This window comes from Ochotona princeps, chromosome 3 (genome assembly GCF_030435755.1).
Source record: "Ochotona princeps isolate mOchPri1 chromosome 3, mOchPri1.hap1, whole genome shotgun sequence".
NCBI classification, from domain to species: Eukaryota; Metazoa; Chordata; class Mammalia; order Lagomorpha; family Ochotonidae; genus Ochotona; species Ochotona princeps.
In genome coordinates, this window is record NC_080834.1 from 9,712,638 (window position 1) to 9,735,771 (window position 23,134).

At 46.3% G+C, this 23,134-nt stretch overlaps 1 protein-coding gene across 3 annotated transcripts in view; it reads right to left on the minus strand.

Annotated features, from left to right (window-relative positions):
- Positions 1–8,045: 8,045 nt before the first annotated feature.
- ANKUB1 (ankyrin repeat and ubiquitin domain containing 1) overlaps positions 8,046–23,134 on the minus strand; it is a 37,543-nt gene continuing 22,454 nt past the window's right edge. For all 3 annotated transcript variants that reach the window (XM_058661425.1, XM_036494852.2, XM_058661426.1), the window contains 3 exons: positions 21,568–21,682; positions 17,108–18,040; positions 8,046–8,200 (listed from right to left, as the gene is read on the minus strand). In XM_058661425.1, coding sequence (XP_058517408.1) covers positions 8,071–8,200; positions 17,108–18,040; positions 21,568–21,682 — 1,178 coding nt within the window. In that variant the 3' untranslated portion in view covers positions 8,046–8,070. The remainder of the gene's footprint in view (positions 8,201–17,107; positions 18,041–21,567; positions 21,683–23,134) is intronic.

Genomic DNA, 23,134 nt, shown 5'->3' on the forward strand with positions numbered 1-23,134 from the left:
ACTGCGTCCTGCAGCGAACAGGCTCCGGCGCCGGCCTGAGCCCAGCTTCGGGTTCCGGTCTACGGCTGCCCCCTCTGGGACGCCCTCTGCGCTGCACGCTGGGAGAGGGGGAAGTCTCCTGACAGCAAGTGTGATCTTCGCTTGGGTGCATGGTGCGCGGGTCTGTAGGAGATGAGGAACTGTTTAAATTAGACAAGTCTCCTCTGGAACTTAGGTGAGCAGGGACTCTTCATACGTCTATCAACTCACGTAGTGTTGACAAGAATTCTGAGAAGATCACTGTTAGTGGTAAGTGAGAGACCAAGCAGCAGCCGAAGCTGTTAGTTTGCAAAGGATTTTTGTGTTATTTATCTATTTAAGACGTTCAGTAGTGATGGTTTTTAACAGGCAAAGAAAAAAAATTAGAACTCCAAAGATAATGTGACAGAACCAGAGAGAGGGTGACATTTCTTACCCACTTTGCTCCAAGACTTATCCTTCTACCTGTCAGGATGGAAGATGCAGGTTTGCAACCGTTTCCTGAGCGATTACAAATTAAGCGGCTGGCTATGCTGCTATCACCAATGCGTGCAGGATTCAGATCCATGTCTTCTTAAAATATTTTATTTTGGGCCCGGCGGCGTGGCCTAGTGGCTTAAGTCCTCGCCTTGAAAGCCCCGGGATCCCATATGGGCGCCAGTTCTAATCCCGGCAGCTCCACTTCCCATCCAGCTCCCTGCTTGTGGCCTGGGAAAGCAGGAGAGGACGGCCCAAAAGCTTTGGGGCCCTGCACCCGTGTGGGAGACCCGGAAGAGGTTCCAGGTTCCCGGCATCGGATTGGCGCGCATCGGCCCGTTGCGGCTCACTTGGGGAGTGAATCATCGGACGGGAGATCTTCCTCTCTGTCTCTCCTCCTCTCTGTATATCCGGCTTTCCAATAATAACAAAATCTTAAAAAAATTTTATTTTAATTTGAAAGGCAGAGACAGTGAGAAAGAGAGTGGGAGAAAGCAAGCCAGCAGAAGCTCCCACCTGCTGGTTTACCAGCAGCCAGTACCTTGGAAGTCACTCTGCATCTCCCACAAGAATAGTAGGGACTGAGTAAACTTTTTATATATTTTATTGTTATCGTTTGTAAAATGAATATTTTAATGACAGTTGAGCTTTTTTTTTTTTAAGGATTTATTTATTTTATTACAAAGTCATGCTTTCTCGCTTCCAGGGCTAGCAATAAGAAAGAATCACTAATGTTTTTCAACTGAGTATAGCAGGTAGCATGGCGTCAGATCAGTCTTCTTAAACTTTTTCTTCCTGTCTATCTTCCTCCAACTTCGTGACCTTTCTTCCTAAGACTCCCCATGTTCTTGCATATTCCAGCGCTAGAGTCTTTGCACAAGGCATTTCTTTGGCTGTGTGTCTCGATGATACGTAAAATTTTAGCACCTGGGCTTGACATGGTAGCATAGTGGCTAAAATCCTCACCTTGCACATGCCAGGATTCCATAGGGGTCCCAGTTTGCATCCCATCTGCTCCACTTCCCTGCCAGCACCCTGCTTGTAGCCTGGGAAAACAATAGAGGATGGCGCAAAGTCTTGGGTCCCTGCACCCGTGTGAGAAACCCAAAAAAAGCTCCTGTCTCCTGGCTTTTGGATTGACTCAGCTCAGGCCATTGCAGCCACTTGGGGAGTGAATCAGCGGATGGTAAGGGTTTTATCAGCAAGGTGAGGATTTTAGTCACTGAGCCATCGTGCTGGGCGCCCTCTTCACTTTCTGTACATGAGCTGAGGCTTAGCAGTGCTGCCTTACACCATCGCAATAGTATCACTTTTTTTTCATTTATTTTCTGTTAATCTGATTTGTACCACTGTCATGTAACTAGAAACACAGAAGGATTTTAGAAATGAGCTTTAGCTTGTAGAGGCCTTGGTTATACAAAAATCTATCTAAAAATGCTCTAAGCAAATAGCATCAAAAATGTAAAATATTTAGAAAAATTTGAGCACATTTGTAAGGTATTTACAATAAAAGTATAAAATATTGCTGGAAGAAATTGAAGAAGGCTTAAATGAGAATGAAAAAATACATCCTGGGTTATGAGTCAATATTGTCAAAATGTTTGTTGTGCTCAATCAATGTCCCAACAGGCTTTTAAAGGTGGAGAATGGAAAGTTCATTTGAAAATTCATTTGGAAACAAGAGAATTGAGAATAGCTAAAACAAAATCGAAGAGAGAATGAATCTTGAGTCTTACACCTTTATTTGAAGATTAATTAAATCACCAGAATTAAAATAATGTAGTATTGACATAAAAACAAGCAAATAGATCATTGGAAGAGATTAGAGTCTGGATTTAGAGCCATACATGCACTGTCAACTGGCTTTTGACAGAATTGTCAAGATAATTCAATGGAGAAAAGGAAGATATTTTCAGTGACTTAAGATCAACAATGGTTCTTACTGCACATAATACATATATATACACACACATATATATATGTAATTTGAGATAGATTCTAACTCTGACATAAAAATTAAGCCAGGTAGCTTCTAGAAGAGAACAGAGATTGCCTTTATGCCTTGGGAAAAGGTAAGACATTCCTGGGTAAGAAAAAAAGAGAGCGAGCTACAAAAAGAATGATGAATTGCATTTCATTAAGGTTGAAAACAGTTGTATATCATTTAATTTGAAAACTTGTACTGAAAGACACCATTGATAATGAAAAAGCAGCCCCTGTTGTGGACAACTGCTTTGTTGCCTTGTTCTTGGGCAAGTGTCACATTGCTGGGAGAAAAGCAGCCAGTGGCTGGTGGGTATCCTCTATCTGGTTATGCCAAATTTGTGTTAATTGTATCACTGTGTGGCATAGTTACCTATTCCATATATATTTTTTAAAGATTTTATTCATTTTGTTACAGCCAGATGTACACAGAGGAGAGACAGAGAGGAAGATCTTCCATCCGATGATTCACTCCCCAAGTGAGCCACAACGGGCCGATGCGCGCCAATCCGATGCCGGGAACCTGGAACCTCTTCCGGGTCTCCCATGCGGGTGCAGGGTCCCAAAGCTTTGGGCCTTCCTCAACTGTTTTCCCAGGCCACAAGCAGGGAGCTGGATGGGAAGTGGAGCTGCCGGGATTAGAACTGGCGCCCATATGGGATCCCGGGGCTTTCAAGGCGAGGACTTTAGCCGCTAGGCCACGCCACTGGGCCCCTATTCCATATATTTTTTAAAATGTAAGTGGGGAAGGTGCAGAATGCTGGACCTAGACATATTGCCAAGGCCCCAAAATTGGGAGGGTGGGGGGTTGTAGATTGCCTGGGGAGGCAATCTGGGGACATATTGGAGTGGGAGCAATTGAGGACATGTTTGACAGGGGAGGAATGACTTCTGGAGTCTTCCATGGACTGGGTCACTGAACTGGCAGGTAGGCAAGTGAGCTGAGATGGAACGGTTTAGAGGAGGAACCAGAGGGCATGTGTGGGTCAGGCCAAGGCACTCGCCCACATGGGAGACCTGAGCTGGGTTAAATAGCATCACCCGTGGCCTGCCACTGCGCACGAAGGCTGGGGCTGGGGGCATGTCTAATGGGACTAGGCTGCAGTACCCACTGTGAGTGTCAGAGCAGGGGTGGACCGTGTCACGCTGAGATGCTGCACCCATCAGAATGTGAGAGTAAGATCTGGGGGCAGATTCTGTAGGGAACTTGTGGGCTATGCTCTGTGGGACTGCAGCGCCCACTGCTTTGTGCTGAGAGCTGTGGATGGTCATGGGCTGAGCTAGGATGGACTGTGGAACTCACATGAAATTCAAGGGTACTGGGGCTGGGGGGAGGCTGGATTGGGCCAGGCTACAGCACTTGCTGTAGCAAGTGGGCAGACCATGCCAAACAAGGTCATGACATCCACCAGCACATGTGCTATCCAGGAATGGGAGTGGGCCTGCTAGAGGAACTCGGGGAACTCCCCTACTGGCACAGTAGTCAGGCCTGGAGGCAGGCCAGGCTAGGCTAGGCCACACAATCTGCTGGCAGACACCAGAACCAGGACACGGTGTGGGCCATGTCCTACTGGGCCAGGCAGCAATACCTGCAAATAAGAGCTAAGACTGCCGATAAGTCATGCCAGTCTGGGTTGAAGTACCTGCAAGCACTTGCAAATCTGAGGCTGGTAGGCCTGGTAGGGGCACTTAGGGTACTAACCCCTGCTAGTGAGGGCTAGAGCCATGGCTGTGACCAGCCTGGGCTAGGCAAGGCTTTAGCATCCATTGGCATGCATGTGGGCTGGGTCTAGGGGTAAGCCAGACTGGGCTAGGCACCAGCACCCCCTGGTACTCCCAAGAACCAGAATGGGTATGGGATGGGCCAGGCTAGGCTGCAGCATCCATGGCATCCACTGTTTCCTGTGAGAGCTGGGACTAGGGATAGGGGTGGCTAGGCTGGGCTAGACTTTAGTACCCATTGATGGGAGCCAGAATGGGTGTAAGACAGTTGGGCTAGATTGCAGCACCCACTTATGAGTGCCAAACATGAGGGTCTGCCATGTCAAGCGGGGCTGCATCACCTGCTGGCACACACAAGAGTAGACAGTAAGGGAACTGCAGGGACTCCCTTGCTATCCTGCTGCTTACACTGGTGAGTGTGATTGCTGAGACGGGTTAGGCTGGCCTGGGGATGGGCCAGGCTGGACTCAGCTGCTGCACCTGCTGGCATGCATAAGAGCTAAAATGGTTGTGGGTCAGCTGGGTTAGGCTGACAAGTGGGACTGGGTGTGAGTCATGTCAAGCTGAATTTCACTGTGCCCTGGCAGGTGCAAGATCCTGAGAATAGGCCTGATAAGGGAAGTGTGGGCACACCCCTGCTGGGCTGCAGTTCCCACTAGTGAGCAGGAGAACTGGGGTTAGGGGCAGGCCAGGTCGGTCAAAGCAGCGGCTTCCATTGGTCTATGTGTGGGCTGGATGTAAGAGAGAATTGGGCTGAGCTTAGCCACAGCACCCATGGGTGTGCACAACAGCCAGATGGGATGCAGGACAGCACATGCCAGAACACAAAAATCAGGATTGGGGGTGAGCCTGGTTGGAGTTACTGGGTTTCACCCCAAGTAGGCCACAGCACCTACTGGTGTATATGGGGACCAGGCCTGTGGTGGGCTGGGCCTGAGCTAAGCCACAGCACACCTCAGTTCATGTGAGAGATAGGGTTGAGGTGCAACTGATTAGGCAGCTGCATCCACCTGACTCTACACTGACTGGCACATACGAGTCAAGTCTGAGGTGAGATTTCTTGCAAGACTTCCCAGCTAGATGGCTGGACTGAAACCCAGGCCACAGGGAGAATCAGAATATATGCATCCTGACCTTGGAGTACATATGTCAGGACTGGGCCTCCTTTGCTACTGATGCCTGTGCAGAGCACAGCATACCCAGATGCACACAGGGAACATGACAGCCAGCTCATCTAGGCCAGCAGAGGATGTCAGCTCCCTTGTCAGAGGATGGAAAGCAAAACAGGTTGGACAACTCTATTAGTCAAGCTTTGCAATATATTCCTTCGATTTGTGGGTGCACTAAGGTGGACTTGGTCAGCCAAGAGACCATGCAAAGATTTTCTCAACCCTGGTGCAATGAAGTCAGTGATGTCTCAGAATTATCAAAACCACTCAAGAAACAGCGTGGAAACACTCTTTCCATCGGGGTCTCTAAGGATCAGCAAATGACTGTCCCCCATCCTTGGGTGCTGATTTGACAGCAAGGAGTGGCAACTTCCCTTCTCCCCCCCTTACAGACACAAGAGGAAAAAAAAAATTGAAACATTTGTTTCACCCACCTTTCTCCATATCTCAACCCTCCCCATCCTAATTGGAAACCAACGTGGGCATGCATTCCTCTCAACTATGTAAGCAATTTGTAAAAGAAAGTTTTAAAAATGGAAAAATGGGCAATATTGCGGCGCAGTGATTGAAGCTGACCTGTGATGTTGGCATCCCATATGGGAGACCCACATGGAGTTCCGGACTCCTGGCTTCAACCTGGCCCAGCCCTGGCTGCTGCGTCTATCTGGGGAGTTAACTAGTGGATGGAAGATATCTTTCTCTTTTCTGCCTTTCAAACAACCAAATACATAAATAAAATAAAAAACAAGCTGCAAACTAGGGAAAATATTCATCATAAATGCATCTGCTGAAGAACTTGTATCACAAGCTCATAAAAATCTCCAATAAATTGATAATTAAGAAATAACCCGGTTTTCTTAATTGACTAAAACGTTGATATGTCATAAAAAAAAGGCATACAAATAGCCAATAAGCATTTGGAAGGATTTAACATCAAGTCTTCAGAGAGCCATAAATTACAACTACATTGATGCCATTTCAAATTCAATACCAAATGTTGGCAAGCATATGAAGAATCCTTGACTCTGTACATGGCTAGGGAAACGTGGAATTCTTAAACCATGTTGGAGCATGCTTAGTCAGTTTCTTATAGTATTATTAAAGGTTCATTGTTTTCCAACAATTTCCCTATTAGATATTTATCCAAAGAAAATGATAATGTATGTCTAGAAAAAGACTTTTGCAATAATGTTCAGAAGAGCTTACATTAAAGCTAAAGGCAATCTAAATATAGTTAAATATGTAAATTATGATAAATTTATATGATAGAATATTATTCCGTTAGAAAAAGGGATGGCTGAGTCTGGCACAATGGCTCAGCTGGCTAATCTTCACTTTGCAAGTGCCAGGATCCCATATGGGCGTTAGTTCGTGTCATGGCTGCTCCACTTTCTACCCAGCTCCCTGCTTATGGGATGGGAACAGAAGTGGAGAATGGGGCAAGTGTTTGGGACCTTGTGACCTTAATGATAGACCTAGAGGAAGCTCCTGCTCCTGGCTTCGACCTCACCCACCACTAGCTGTGGCTGCCATTGGGGGAGTGGGCTAGAAGAGGGAAGATCCTATTGTCTATCTTTGTCTCCTTCTCTCTGTAAAATCTGACTTTGAAAGGAAATAAATAAAATTTTTTTAGAAATATTAAGTGGGCCCAGCATGGTAGCCTAGTGGCTAAAGTTCTCACCATATGGGCGCCAGTTCTAATCCCGATAGCTCCACTTCCCACCCAGCTCCCTGCTTGTGGCCTGGCAAAGCAGTCGAGGACGATCCAAAGCCTTGGAACCCTGCACCCACATGGGAGACCTGGAAGAGACTCCAGGCTGCTGGCTTTGGATCGGCTCAGCCCTGGCCATTGCAGCCACTTGGGGAATGAATCATTGGATGGAAGATCTTCGTCTCTGTCTCTCCTTCTTTCTGTATATCTGAATTTCCAATAAAAATAAATAAATCTCTCAAAAAACAAAAAATATTAATGCTAAGTAAATTTTTAGCAGTGCAAAAACTCTGAGTGCAGAACTGGTGCTGGATAGAATTTGTAACTTTCCTAAGGGGTTCCTCTGTATAATATTTAAAATTGTTTTTTATTTTTTATGTTCTACATTCAGATAGCTTCAAATGTCAGAAAAAATTAAACTGACAAAAGCAAACAGAAGGAAATTTCCTAGTGCAGGACTAGCTATTGGATCTAGTGTTTAAGATGCTAGTCAAGACCTTGCATGTCACAACAGATCCCAACTTCCTAGTGAGGCATATCCAGGGACACGTCGGTGACACTTGATGCGATTGAGCCCTGCCATCCTCGTGGGACTCCTGGCTCCTAGCATTGGCCTCAGCCCCAGATGTTGTCAGCATCTGGGAAGTGAACCAGTGGGTAAGAGCTCTCCCTTTCTCCCTTGATGTCTCCCTGCCCCTCAAATACGGCCAGTTCCCAGTCCCATCCTTGTTTCCGTTCCTCTCGGTAACTGTACACCTTCAGCAACTACTGTTCTCAGCATCCTGTCAACAACAACAACACACACACACACAGCCCCGAATTCTGACTTAGAGTAGTAGAGTCTAAGAAAACATGATGTTAAGTACTGAACAGCTCGTTGAATATCATGTAATGTTAAAGCTGTTGGCATTCTTGAGAGTTGACTGCTTTATAAGTGTGGACACCAGTACTGGACATTCTGTTGGGCCTCGTTGAGGTTGCTGTGCCTTTTCAAAGCAGTGTTCCTGCAGGATTCTCACGTGCTGTCAGGCCTCCTTGGGGAGTTAGGTTGGAGATGCTCTTCCTGGCCAAGACTCTTGCTATTCCTAACTGCTGAAGCCACCGTTTCTCTTTAAAGGCACTGCAAGAAAATAAGACATAATCTGTAAGAAGGTCCAATCTTTTCTCTCTAGGAGGCTGAAGCGGACTCTTGGGCTGATTCTGGAGTTGTTGCTGGTTCATTGTATGACGTGGTAAGGTGGGAAATGGAAATGGCAAACTTTCTAAAATCAACTCCCTGTGAGACGGTAGGATTCTCTTCCCCCCTTAGGCAGTACTACATATTTAGAAGTCAACTTAGAAGTAGACAAAGCCTCAGTGTCGTGTGGAACTCCATGGGATGCACCTTTTTCTAACCTCTCTTCCCTAGTCCTCAGCATCATATATTCCCTGAAAATTCCTCCCTTCCCTTCCTTCTATATAAGCACACATTGTGATTTTTAACTGAAAAAAAATTAGGTATTCTAATGGTCTTTAACTGAAATGCAATGGAAGTTGATATTTTATGGAACATATAGTGTGTATGTACGTGTGTAAAATATGGTTATAAATTAATAAAGACTTTTGGGTCTGGCGGCGTGGCCTAGCAGCTAGAATCCTTGCCTTGAACGCGCCAGGATCCCATATGGTCACTGGTTCTAATCCCTGCAGCTCCACTTCCCATTTAGCTCCCTGCTTGTGGCCTGGGAAAGCAGTCAAGGACGGGCCAATGCCTTGGGACCCTGCACCCGTGTGGGAGACCTGGAAGAGGTTCCTGGTTCCTGGCTTTGGATCGGTGCAGCACCGGCCGTAGCAGACACTTGTGGAGTGAAACATCGGATGGAAGATCTTCCTCTCTGTCTCTCCTCCTCTCTGTGTATCTGGCTTTGTAATAAAAATAAATAAATCTTTAAAAAAATTAATGAACACTTTTAAATTTTATTATTATTATTTACCTTGTTGCATGCAAATGAGATTTGTAACAGATTTTATATCTTTTTGATCCTCTGCTCTTTTTTGTACCCTAATCCCGGGAGGTCTTATTTTCTCATTTTTCTAATGTCCATCTCCATGACTCCTAAATCTGACCGTTCCTAAAACTTGCATATCTCTAGTTGTCAAAAAATTATTTATCTCATTGATGTTGTTCCCGCAATTTTACCTATCTTTTTAGCTTCTTGGTGAACATGTCCCCCTTCAGTATCCTTGTTCTTTTTTTTTTAAGATTTATTTATTTTTATTACAAAGTCAGATATACAGAGAGGAGGAGAGATAGAGAGGAAGATCTTCCGTCCGATGATTCACTCCCCAAGTGAGCACTATGGCCAATGCTGCGCCAAACTGAAGCCAGGAGTCAGGAACGTCTTCCAGGTCTCCCACGCGGGTGCAGGGTCCCAAGGCTTTGGGCCGTCCTCGACTGCTTTCCCAGGCCATAAGCAGGGAGCTGGATGGGAAGTGGAGCTACCGGGATTAGAACTAGCACCCACATGGGATCTCGGTGCATTCAGGGCGAGGCCTTTAGCCGCTAGGCCACTCTGCCGGGCCCCAGTATCCTTGTTCTAACGCACTGACTTGCCTTTTCTCATCATCTCCATGCCTAAATGCAAGAAGGAACCCAGTTTCGTCTTTTTCTGTTTGTACACTCAATGAATGATACAGTTTTGCAGGTTATTTCCTAAAAACATCTCTCATCTTTGGCCTCTTCCCTTCTCCCTATTACTGTTCTGTTCAAGGTTTTTGTTGTCTCTTGATTGTCTTATAATGATTTCCCAAATATATTGTACTCTTTCTATGCCTTCAGAGTGAGACTTCCACACATTCCCATTGTATATGTCTTTACAAGCTACATACGTGTTTTCTCCTATACAGGGTAACTTGTGGGAGCTTTCCAACTGCAGATAAAAGAGTACAAACTCTGCACATGCGCATACAAGATGCTGCTTCATGTAGATACGCTCTACTTTGCCAGGCATGTCTCCAGCTAATTTCTAGATTTCCAAGAAACTCTGCCTTGCAAATTGGCTCACTTTATAGAATAAATTCTTTCAGTGCCTTTGACCATGTTGCCATCTTTAGCTGGACGCTTCTGGTCATCATTACCCTTTAGTCTAGCAAGTCCATTTTTTAAAAAGTTTTATTTATTTTTCCTAGAAATGCAGATTTACAGAGAGAAGGAGATAGAGAGAGAACCTCCATCCACTGGTTCATTCCCCAAGTGACCTCAACAGCCGGAGGCAAGCTGATCTGAGCCCAAGAGCCAGGAGCCTCTTCCGGGTCTCCCACATGAGTGCAGGAAACCAAGGTGGTGGGCCATCCTCGACTGCTTTCCCAGGCCACAAGCAGAGAGCTGAATGGGAAGTGGAGCTGCCGGGATTAGAACCAGTGCCCACATGGGATCCTGGCGTGTTCAAGGCAAGGACCAACAAGTCCATTCTTAAAGGGTTTGTGCTCAACCTGCAAGTACTAAGAGCAACTTACTATAAAAGTACAGCAGTGTTTCCGACATTTTTCCTGGGTCCATGTTTGCCTGATCCAATTTTTGTTTTGTGTTAACTCCTTGGCTTCAATGACCAGGCTTCCCTGAGCTATCAAAATTGGGTGAATACATTCAAGCGTCCCATAAAATCACCTGTTAAGTTTTAAGGAGATCACGAAGGCGCTTTTATTTAGTTTCTCCTCTTATTCCAGACAATTGAATTTAAAATTGCGCTTTCTCCCCTTCTGATGTGTGTTCTGACTCCTTGTAGCCTCAAATTTATATTCATTCTCTTCTTGGCATTGAAACCTGAGTTTTATGTATTTATTCCAAAGCCATTGACTGAACACTTAGTATCCTACATGCTGAAGATATAACATGTGAACAAAACACGTAGGACATGACCCTTTACAAAGAAAGAAACCAACAGCTCTAACGGAGGGCATTGGGAATTTAAATTACCACTTGCACTGAGTCCACTCAAGTTCAAAACCTTCTGGACTCATTCACACATTTGTGCACTAAACTGGACTTCCAGGTCACATGAATCTTTCTGGAGTTGAGTGATAAGCAGTAAGTAAGACGGTCCTCTAGTGTGTCTTAGTGACACACTCTGGTCTGTGAAAAGCCCACGCCATCTTCTTGGCTGAGGAATGAAACTCTGTGTGACCTGCTGGACTCCCGGTCACCTCTCGCTGCTGATGTGGGCTCTCCAACCCAGAGTGCGCATCAGTCAGGGCTAGCGGCCGCAATGCCCTCCCTGAGTCAGTTCTAGCAGGTATATTTTCATGAGTCTGGAGTGCCCTAGTGACATGTGGTACAACAAGCTCTTTTCCCCATGCTAGCTGAGGTATCCCAGGCCCTGGTTGGGAAGATGCCACGCTTCCTCTAACACCAAGAACAAGATGCGATTTCTCCCCCACCCTGACCAAATTCTAAGGACCAACATCGTGAAGGAGTCCATGAAGTTTTTCCTCCTCTTCTGGGTTTGATACAATCAGGATGTTTGTGCATGGAGGAACCAAAATAGCATCTGTCTGTTCCTTGTGTCTGTGTCTTTTTGATACAGAGCTGGACTCATTGAAAGATGAGCACTTGGCCCCCCGACTGCCTGGCGTGGTTGGCTGTTTTAGGTAGAGATGGACCAGACTGAAGAGTATGCAGGAGCCTGAGGCTGTACAAAGGAAGGTGGAATAGATCCTGGAGCAGGTGCAGGCAAAAGGAGTGAAAATAAAGGAGCAAAGCAGAGGATGTGAATAAAGATTTGGGGGAGGGCTCTGCACCGTGGCCTAGCGGCTAAAGTCCTCGCCTTGAAAGCCCCGGGATCCCATGTGGGCGCCGGTTCTAATCCCGACAGCTCCACTTCCCATCCAGCTCCCTGCTTGTGGCCTGGGAAAGCAGTCGAGGACGGCCCAAGGCTTTGGGACCCTGTGCCGGTGTGGGAGACCTGGAATGGGCTCCTGGCTTTGGATCTGCACAGGGCCGACCGTTGTGGTCACTTGGGGAGTGAATCATCGGACAGAAGATCTTCCTCTCTGTCCGCAATCAAACTGGCCATCTCTTCTACTAGTCCCCCTTCATTATTCTCTGTGTGCTGATTCACTCCCCCAGCACCCTCAGCAACCAGGGCTGGGCCAGATGGAAGTCAGAAACACAGAATTCCATGTAGCTCTGCCATGCTTATGGCAGGAATACAAGTGCTTGAGTCATGAGCTGCTGCTTCCCAAGATATGCAATCTCAGGAGCGAAATTGGAAGTGGAGGAGCTAGAATTTAAGCCAGGTCCTCGGGTACAGGACAGAGACATCCCCTGAGATGACTTACCACTACACCGAAGCTCCACCCTGCCTTAACTACTTTCTTTGATACAGTTTCCTTCTTGACCTTGAAACCGACTCCCCTTGATTAACTCCAATCCACATGAAATATAAAAAAGCATGCTAGTACAACCTCTTTGGAAAACTGTTTGGAAATGTTTATGAAGCTAAGGATAAACTTAGCTGATAATCCAGCAATTAATTCATTCCTAGGCATACAGTCAAGGGAAATATATGCATATGCCCTCCAAGCTCACATATAAGAATAACTGTAGTTTTTTTTTTCAGAATAGCTTCCAAATTAGAAAGAAACTGGCATCAGTAGGAGAACAAGTTAAAAAGCGTGTGATACACAACACAAAATGCTGCATAGAGTTAACTAGCACACACAAAGAGAAAGTGAACCGTCAGGGGAAATATATCTAGTGCCAGGGCAGACATAAAGGAGAAGATGCCATACGATGTCCTTTGGATGGGGTTCAAGAACAGGCTACATGTGCCTTTGGTGACAGGGATCAAAATGTGGTTGTATCTAAGGGGATTCTTGATTGCTCGGGCAGGAGAGCTAGTTGGAATGTTGGAAACTGTTTGATGTGGTTAGCGATTTGGTGGTGTACACAAGTGTAAAACTTCAAGGTCATCCGTGTGCTCAGCGTTCCCACTGCACTTTGCTATGTATTTCATGACGCAGTTCCTCCCTGAGGAAGTGTCCTACGTCACACAACATTGGCATACGTTCTCATCCGCAACCACTTGCGTGCTCACCTGAAACACGTAAACACTTGCACACATTTTCCATTGTGCCTGCCACTTCAGTGAAGCCATAAGTAAGCACTGAATGTCTGAAAAAATGAACTCATTTCAATTTTGTTTCTGTTGATATAATGCATCAATCTTTTCATTATTAGATTTATGGCTTCATTTTAAGGTAGTCTGTATGTATAATTTTTAATTTAATAATTTCCAAGAGTTTTATATGTCTTTTCATAAATTCTAGTCATGGGTCCTGTGTGGTAACCTAGTGACCAAAGTCTTCATCTTGCATGTGCCAGGATCTCGTAGGGGTTCTAGTTTGTGTCGTGGCTGCTCCACTTCCATCCAGCTCCCTGCTTGTGGCCTGGGAAGCAGTCGAGGATGGGCCCAAAGCCTTGGGACCCTGCACCCATATTGGAGACCCGGAGGAAGTTCCTGGCCCCTGGCTTCAGATTGGCTCAGCTCTAGCTATTGCAGCCTCTTGGGGAGTCAACCAGCAGTTGGAAGATCTTTCTCCTCTGTATCTCCTTCTCTCTCTGTAAGTGTTCCTTTCCAATGAAAATAAAAATAAATTTAAAAAATTTATTTTAATCACAGGTAGCTCACAAATTACAAAGATTGAAGTTGTTAGGCAGTTTCTTAACTACTATCGGTCTCATTCTGTTAAATTTTGAATTTTGCCACACTGTCCAAAACACTGTCACCACTAGGTGGCGGTAGCCTAGCTGAGATTAAAGTAATTCCAAAATTCCAACAGGCAAACGAAGCAGTTTAGCTGCTACTTCTTTGCTTCTGCTGTTATTCACTAAGGAAGATGTCAGCAGTAACTGTGTGCTTCTCCTATAACATCGGCATCCAATAATACCTCACAAGTGATGAGTGGTACCTGAGATCTGGTCAGAAGGTTGTGTTTTCAGTGAGATTTCATGACTAAAATTTACCTGATGAAATGAATGTGCCTGAAAGGTCTATTTCTGATGTGTTGCTTATCTTTTTAAGTCTGTTAATGGATTGTCTTTTTCACTCACTTCAAATATTTTTGCCAATTCCAGCACCCTGTCTTCCCCTGAAATCCCACACCTGCATGTCTTGCTTAGTAAGCCAATTAATGTCTTTATGAATTCAATCAGTTCTCAACTTACTCCTATCTTTCCTTCCACTTTCCTTACCTCCTGTTTTCATTTTTGTTTAAGATTTATTTATTTAAAAAAAAAGATTTATCTATTTTTACTACAAAGTCAGATATACAGAGAGGAGGAGAGACAGAGAGGAGGATCTTCCATCCGATGATTCATTCCCCAAGTGAGCGCTACGGCCGATGCTGCGCCAGACTGAAGCCAGGAGCCAGGAACTTCCTCCAGGTCTCCCACGCGGGTGCAGGATCCCAAGGCTTTGGGCCGTCCTCGACTGCTTTCCCAGGCCACAAGCAGGGAGCTGGATGGGAAGTGGAGCTGCTGGGATTAGCACCGGCGCCCATATGGGATCCTGGTGCGCTCAAGGCCAGGACTTTAGCTGCTAGGCCACTCTGCCGGCCCGCCACCTGTTTTCTTTCTTTTTTTTTTTTTTTTTTAATTCATTGATTACATTGTATAATGTGATACAGTTTCGTTGGAACTGGGAATCACCCCACCCCTCCCCCCCGCCCTCCCCCCATGTGGAATATTCCACCTCGTTGCATATCCACTGATCAAGTACAGTTGAGAGTCCCTCTTTGCAAGCATAAACTAAACATAGAGTCCAACATCTTATAGTCCAGTCTAGTTCCTCAGCTTCCTGGGGAGACCCTGTCCGGTCCAAGGGCAGAACCATCAGATTATCAACCTGATCAATTAAAGGCTCCAACATACCCTCAGCAACAATTAACTTCGTTGTGTAGCTAATAGTTATAGTATTGAGTAACCAATATGTTAAAAACAATTGCAATTTCTTAACCATCTTCTGTGATCACCTCATTGTCAATTCAGTTTTAGTTTATACACAACATATAACATAATATACATAAAATAGCATGTTTTCACCACCTTTTTTCAATGGCACATTTGCTGTCTCCTCGTATTTCCAGGTTCCCTCTTCTTTCTCTTCACTCCCTGCCCCCACCTTAGATTTAGTTATATTTTTAAGTTGAAAGTCAGAGTTACAGAGAGAGAGCAGTAGAGACATCTGCTGATTCACTCCAAAAATCGCCACATGGCTTGAGCTGAGCTGATCCAAAAGTAGGAGCCAGGAGTTTCTTCCGGGTCTCCCAGGTGGGTGGAGGCGCTCAAGGATTTGGGCCATCTTCTGATGCCCTCGCAATCCATAAGCAGGGAGATGGATTGGAAATGGAGCAGCTGAGACACAAACTGGCACCCATACGGGATGATGGTGCTGCAGGTAGAGGATTAGCATGCTATGCTGTTGCTCAAATTCCCATTCTGCCTTTAATGAGTAGCCATGGGCCTTGATAATTGGCACACTTAAAAAAATACATATATATGTATTTGTTTATTCTAAATACTGTGTGTGTGTGAGACAGAGAGAGAGAGAACTGTATCTTCCATCTTTTGGCTTACTTCACAGATGGCTAAATAGCCAGGGCTGGGCCAGGCTGAACCTTAGAGCCAGGAACTTCATCCAGGTCTCCCACATGGATGGCAGGGGCCCAGACACTTGGGTCATGTTGCTGCTTTTCCCAGGACATTAACAGGGACTGGATCAAAAGTGTGATAATCTAGTGGCTAAAATCCTTGCCTTGCACGTGCCAGGAGCCTGTATGGGTGCCAGTTTTTGTCCTGGCTGCTCCAATTTCATTCCCATCCAGCTCCCTGCTTATGGCCTGGGAAAAGAGTCGAGAATGGCCCAAAGCCTTGGGACCCTGCACCCATGAGGGAGACCCGGAAGAAGCTCCAGGCTCCTGGCTTTGGATCGGTTCAGCTCCGGCCATTGTGGCCACTTGGGGAGTGAATCAGCAGGCATAAAATCTGTCTATATGTAGTTCTGCTTTTCCAATAAATAAATTAATTAATAAGCCTTTAAAAAAGTGCAACAATTAATGCAAACTTGTGCCCATGTGGGATGCCAGTGTCGCAGGTGGTAGCTTTATCCACTCACAGAATTGCTGATTGTATTAACAATTCTTCCCAGTGTTCTGTATTTTCCTAAAAGTTTGAAGGTCAAAGCAGATTGATTGGATTGCTCGACAGGTTCAGCTCTGTTTGTCCCATACACAAGGCTGGTGAGGTTCTTGAAGCTGGGTAGTGATGTATTGGAATGAATTGTGCTATTTTTTGTGGCAGAGCAAGGTTTCATTCACTGTCCTAATTCCCTCATTAAGTAACCCTTGCCATTGTGCCATGGTGGGTAAAGCCACCACCTTCGATACTAGCGTACCACATGTGTTCCAGTTGAGTCCTGGGTGCTCTACTTCTGAATCAACTTCCTGCTAATGACCTGGGAAGGCAGCAGAAGATGGCCCTGCATGGGAGACGTGGAAGGATCCTCTCCTGACTCCTGTCTTTCAGCCTGGCTCAACCCCAGCCATTGTGACCATCTGGGGAGTGAACCCATATATAGAAAGTCTCTCTCTTTCTCACAGCCACTCTCTCTAATTCCACCCTTCAGATTTAAAAAAAAAAATTTTTTTTTTTTAGAATCTGTTTACCCTGGCTGGGCAGGTATTTGACATAGTGGTTAAGATGTCTACTTTCACATCCAATGCCTGATTCTGGCTTCTGATTTCTCCTCATGCGCACCCTGGGAGACAGCAGCTCAAACAGTTGGGTCCCCGACACCCATCTGGCAGCCATGGACTTCGCTGCCTGGTCCTAGTTTCTGCCTTGGCCCGGTACCAGCCATCGAGGCACCTGGAGAGTGGAACAACAGTGTTGCTCTCTGGCTCTGTCTTTTCCTGTTTCTGTGTCTCTTAAGAAAGAACACACACACCCACCTGCAAGTGCCTGCCCCTTGGCATGAAAGGAAGGCGTTACCTGGCCATGGCTAAGCAGTAGATGGCGTTCTCCCTTGGAGTCCTGCCGCTGTGCTGTGCGAAGGGTGCAAAGGAGTTCCTTAGCAAGAAGTCCGCACTGGGAGTTGCGTAGTAAAATGATGGGTGTGAATATCCAGCTCTTGAAACCGCAGGGAGGGGCACTTGGGGGAGATAGGCATTTTTAATGAGCTTCTCTTTTTTCCTGGCTGTGGCTTTTTTCTGATTTTGTTGCTGACTGTGTTGTAATACGGAGGACAGATTAGCATTCATCAGTGGAGGAAATTGGAGTGGTTGTCCTTTCGTGTCCAGCTGCGAGGATGCCCAAGAACGGACAGGTTTCCTGCTCTGAGCGCGCTCCCGGAGAGGCGGGAGCTTGTGCAAGGTGCTGCGGGAGTCCTTGCTCTCGGCCTGATGCCAGCTCCTGGAGGTCATCTTCGGCTCGGTGAAACCATCCACCATCACTGTGTCTCCCACTTTTGCCCCCAACAGCCTTGTTCCACAAAGCTGGCTCCTAGGCAGGCTGCGACTCTGAGCTCTGAGGACCCACTGTTTGATTTTAATATAAATCTTCATGGGGACTGAGATTTTCGGAAAGGAAACCGTGGACCGCATTTTGCTCAGCAGATATAATACGCAGTCTTTGTGCCTGTGCTTGAAGGCGATGGTCAGGGGGGTGTGGCCCGCCGCATTTGCGCATTCCAGGCACAGCACGCTGCAGTTGACAAAAGCCTTCAGAATCAACAGCTGGCCGGCTTCTGCAGCTGCATGAATGGGGCATTTAGAGACATCTGCATGAAGGGCTTCCTGGCACCAAGCTCGGTAGGGGTGGACCCCGACCGCCTCGTGGGGCCGCGCGCCTTGCTTCAGGGCCCATTCCGTGAGTTCCATGTAGCCGTGGAGGGCGGCGATGTACAGGACCACCCTTCTCTGGTATCTGAGTGGAACAAGTGGAGGATGGTGTTGAGGAAGTCAGAAAAACAGACTTGATTGGACTAAATAGTTCTGAACATTCTAGTCACAATGTTCGTTTCTTTCCTTTTGTCTAAAACTTGTCTTTGGATAAGATACCTCATAATATGAATAGGAAGGTCCTGCTTGTGCACATGGTCCTAATATGCGCAAGTGAACAATACAAACTGCTTTCCTTTGAGACACTGTATTTCTTATAAAAATCAACTGTTTGGAAAAAGTGTCGAGCCTTATAGGAAATGAGACGATACTGGAAGCAATGCAGCACATTTTAGATGTGTTAAAGTCTTGTATATGCACTTTGTCTTTTCCAACAGACCTTATTTTTTGGCTTCTCCATGTCCTTGTCTCTAATCCCCTCCCCCAGGAAGGCTGCCCTGTCTCGGGTTGTCTGCTACCTTCTCTTATTTTACTATGGGTTTTTGTCACATAACAGTGATTATTATTATTATTCCACACATTTGAGGGTGCATGTCCTCTTTTTAAAACCCTCCAATAACTCTCCAGTGCAGTTTATTAGTTTTTAAAAGTTATTGGGCTAGGCGCAATGGCTCAGTGGCTAAATCCTTGCCTTGTATGCACCAGGATCCCACATAGGAACCCATTCGTGTCCCGGCTGCTCCACTTCCCACCCAGTTCCATGCCTGTGGCCTGGGAAAGCAGTAGAGGATGACTACAAGTCTCCCATGCACCCACATGGGAGACCCGGAAGAAGCTCCTGGCCCCTGGCTTTGGATTGGCTCAGCTCCGGCCATTGAGACCACTTGGGCAGTGAAGCAGCAGAAGCTCCTTTCTCTCTCTCTCCTTCACTCTGTAAATTTGCCTTTGTACTAAAAATAAATATGTATTTTTAAATAACTGGAAGTTGGTTATCTATTTAAGAGGCAGCAAAGAGAAAGACAGGGGTGGGGTTCGCATTTACTAGTTAACTCCTTAGATGTTTGTGATAGTTGAGGTTGAAGCCAGAGGCCAAAAATTCACTCCTGGTCTCCTCTGTGGATGGCAGGAGACCAACTTATTCATTAGCAGTGTCCCCCAGGGTCTGCATTGGCAGGAACTGGGGCACCCAGGTGCTCCCGTGGAAACATGGTACCTTCACAGCCTCTCCCAGCCCCTTCCCTCTGCCCCCTTCCTCCTTTGCTGTGCTGGGTCACCTCTCATAGCTCAGAAGGCCTAAGTTAGGTGATGGCTAAAGGCTGAGAGAACTAGGGAACCAAATCTTGATAGGTATTGTTTGGGGCGCCCTTGTGCAAGGGTGTCAGTGTTTTGTAATCATGGAGACTGAGCAGTCTGACATCATCCCCATTGTACCTCACCTAATGGGCTCTCCTGGTTCTGACTGTACGCCCTCCACCGCCTGATGATATGTTTGTGGCTTCCCATGTACTCTTCTCTATGGGGAAGATGCCTGCCTAGATCTCTGGCTCTCTGGACCCTCCTGTCTATCAATGAATACACTAGCATTTCGTTCACTATCAGTTTCTTTTTCACTTTCTAACTGCATATCAGCATCTCTGATGTTGATCAGTTTTCATCCATCTGGGCTGAAGAGCTGCCTCCTGGATAGGCTGCGGACATGCCCCCTGGGCGCTCTGGGTGACTGGGCACCTCTCCTTCACACATCTACAGTCTCATGAGTGGATCCGGTAAATGCTTCATGTGTGACACACTGAACATCTGTTCTCCCCAGCACTTGGCTCCTGGGACGGTGTGTTCTTCCTGGATGAACAGACTCGCACTATTCAAACTGCGGGCCTGGAGCTCATCTTTGTCTATTTCTTCTTGCCCTTATCATCTCCTATTTAATTTGCTCCCTACACTGGTTGATTGGACTTCCTAATATACCTCTTCATAGTCAGCCCCCCTCACTGCTGCTGCCATTGGCCTGCCCAGGCTGCCATCTGTCTGCCTCCCCTGTCAGGCTGTTGGGCTGTCCTTCACAGTGCAGGAAGAGCCGCTTTCCTACAGGCAGATCTTATCTTGGTTCTCCCCTCCTAGTGTCTTCTCAACATCTGAAAGATAAAAATCAAATTCTTTTACATTCTTCCTGCACCAGCTGCCCTCTTATCTTTCTACCTGCCACTTGTCCTTCAGTTCTTTCCATCTGGTTCTTCCTCCAGGCCTTTGTCTATGTACTGCCATCTATTTTGGAGTAACTTTCTCCCTACTGCTTTCTGTCTACCCAAGTATCAGTCCTTTAGGTCTCAAAGCTCCTTCTCAGGAAATAAGCCTAGTTGATTAGCCATACTGTGCATTCCTGTATCACCTGTGTTCTTCTTTTTTTTAAGATTTATTTATTTTTATTGGAAAGGTAGATATACAGAAGATAAACAGAGAAGAGAAAAGAGAAGAGAAGAGAAGAGAAGAGAAGAGAAGAGAAGAGAAGAGAAGAGAAGAGATAGAGAGGAAGATCTTCCATCCAATGATTCACTCCCTAAGTTGCCACAACTGCTGGAGCTGAACTGATCCACAGCCAGGAGCCTCTTCCAGGTCTCCCAGATTGGGTGCAGGGTCCCAAGGCTTTGGGCCGTCCTCAACTGCTTTCCCAGGCCACAGGCAGGGAGCTGGATGGGAGGCAGGGCCACTGGGGCATGAACATTTATCCAAATGGAACCCTAGCAAAAGCAAGGCTTTAGCTGCTAGACTATCGTGCTGGGCCCTCCCCTGTGCTCTCATAGCACATGTTATCCTGACTGGTATCAGCAGCCACGCCTAGCACCCTTCATCAAGCGCCCTTTTAAATTCCCTACGATTCTTAAGTCATGTGATCTGTAAAAGAGTATATGATAGACACTGTCAGTTGCATCTTATGGAAGAGGAATTGGAGGTGCAGATTGTTTACATAACTCACCCAAGTTCACATTGGGTATGTAAATGTCCCTGGAACCTGATTAAGTCATCCACAAGAGGGCACTGCTCTAAGATACCACTGAATTAAATCAGTTAATGACATTTAGGGACTAGGGAAGCTGCTGTTGCAATAAATCCTAACAGTGTCCTGCCTTTCCCTGCTGCTGCTGCAAGCTTCCTGTCCTTCCCTGCCACAGTCAGTCACGTGACACTGTATGTTTGGAGGAGGTGTGGATGCTTGTACTAACTTCAGCTTAGAAAAGAGCCTGGATACATGGCGTATCAGTAGGTGCTCTTATTTTTAGAATAACTGAATGTGAGAAAGGCAAAGTACTTACTCTGTTATGACAGCCTTTAACTGGTAAAAGTTGGACAGCCAAACTAAACACAAGTCACCCACTTCATTAGGTGATTTTTCAAGAATACCAACCTGAATTGCAGTCCATCACCCAAGGCTCTCAGCCCCACCTATATCCCTCCGTCCTACTTTATCAAATCTCACTGGTAGTGTCTGACGGAGACATGTTAACGAGAAGTAGCATGGGACCACCATCAGCTGCATGGTGAGTTTGAGGCTCGTGGTCCAACAACTGAGTTTTTAAATTACTGAAATGAATGTAGCATTTGCCTGTTCCAACATACTTCAACACTGGTCCTTCTTTTGATAGATAGCGCTCGACTTTCATTTTTTGTCCCAGGAGGCAACCCATCAGAAATTCCTTCCATCCATCCCAGACGTCCAAGCGAAGTGTGGTGCCTGAGGATCAGAAGAAGCAGTTTAAGTTTTCCATCCATCACTGCAGTTGTCTGACCATCAAACTACTAACGACAGCTCCCCCCAAGCAGAGCTACGTAGATGCCAAATAAAGGCAAGCTTGGAATCAGGAGAGCTTCTGCTCTGGTTTTCTTGGAGAAGCTGCTTAGCTTCTGTGCCCTGCTGTTTTCTCATCTGCTAGGTGGTTGTAGTAATGCTGAAATGTTTTTGTCAGCTATCTTAAAACAGTTCCGAGGACACTGATTTAATGCAGACAGTGTATTACGATGGACACTAGAGGCATTCCATTGGAAGAAGGAATCAGGGAATGGTGGCAGGGCAGATGGCCTTCTTGGGCCCTTAGCACGCGGGTGCGCCCTGCGGGACTGAAGGATGCTTTCATCCTTTTTTTTTTTTTTTTTTTTTTTTTTGCTGGGAAGCCCCAGCAAACAGAAGCTGTTCTGTGTTGGGGACATAAGCCCAAGTCACTGCTGCTGGCCAATGTAATACCTGCTTCTCAGAAGTCCAGCCTTGCCCAGCTTCCTTGATGCCACATTTTCTTTGCCCACAGGCTGTTTTCTGGCATTGCTCCCACAACTTTCTGTTCTCCTCTGTACACACTGCTGGGATCGAACCCAACTCCTCCCTGTCTGTCCACCCGGTTCACTCTTTCTGTTCTGCTTACTTCAACTTCTCAATCGTCTCTCAGACACACCGAGTCTGTTCCCATCCCAGTACTAAGAGACTTCCTAGTTCTTTTGCTTCAAAAGGTCCTTATGCAAGTTTTTGCAACACAGTGTCCTGTGTACATTCAGCTTTTGCTTCAAACAGCATGTCCTCAAAGAGGGCACCTCCTGACTAAGTATTCTCTGCCCTACCACCTACCCACTTCCATTTTTCTATCTCATGGCCTTTTTTCTGCATAGATCCTGTCATCAGCACTTGCAATCATTTTATTTATTTGGAGATGTTTTTCCCTGCCCCCATTAAAAAGTAATTTTCCTCAGGACTTGCCACACGGCCTGGCACTAGGCCACTGGCCAACAGTTGACTAGGGGCAATCTCAGCTAAAGGTGCCACTTATACCCAAATCCAGATCTCCAGGCCAGACCGCTGCTCCGCCGGGAATACTCCCAACCCGGGCCCTGTGCTCTGGCCTCCATCCTTCCAAATGACCACTCACATTCTTGCTCCCCAGCCTGCTCTTCTGCTTGCTCTTTGTCGTGGTCAGTGGACCACCTGTCTTCCCTTCTCCCTAAGCTAGGTCTTGTTCATTGCTGCCGTTTGTCGTACCCTATATCTACACATAGGTGAGACCAGTTTATCTCATCCATATTTTAGAACTCTGCTTCCTTGCCTTCATCTCAACCAGCACTGCATTGTTTCTGGCCTAGTTCATCTCTTGCCTAAATCTGCTTTGAAAAATTCTCCACAGCCTCTATCTTGGTGTAATTC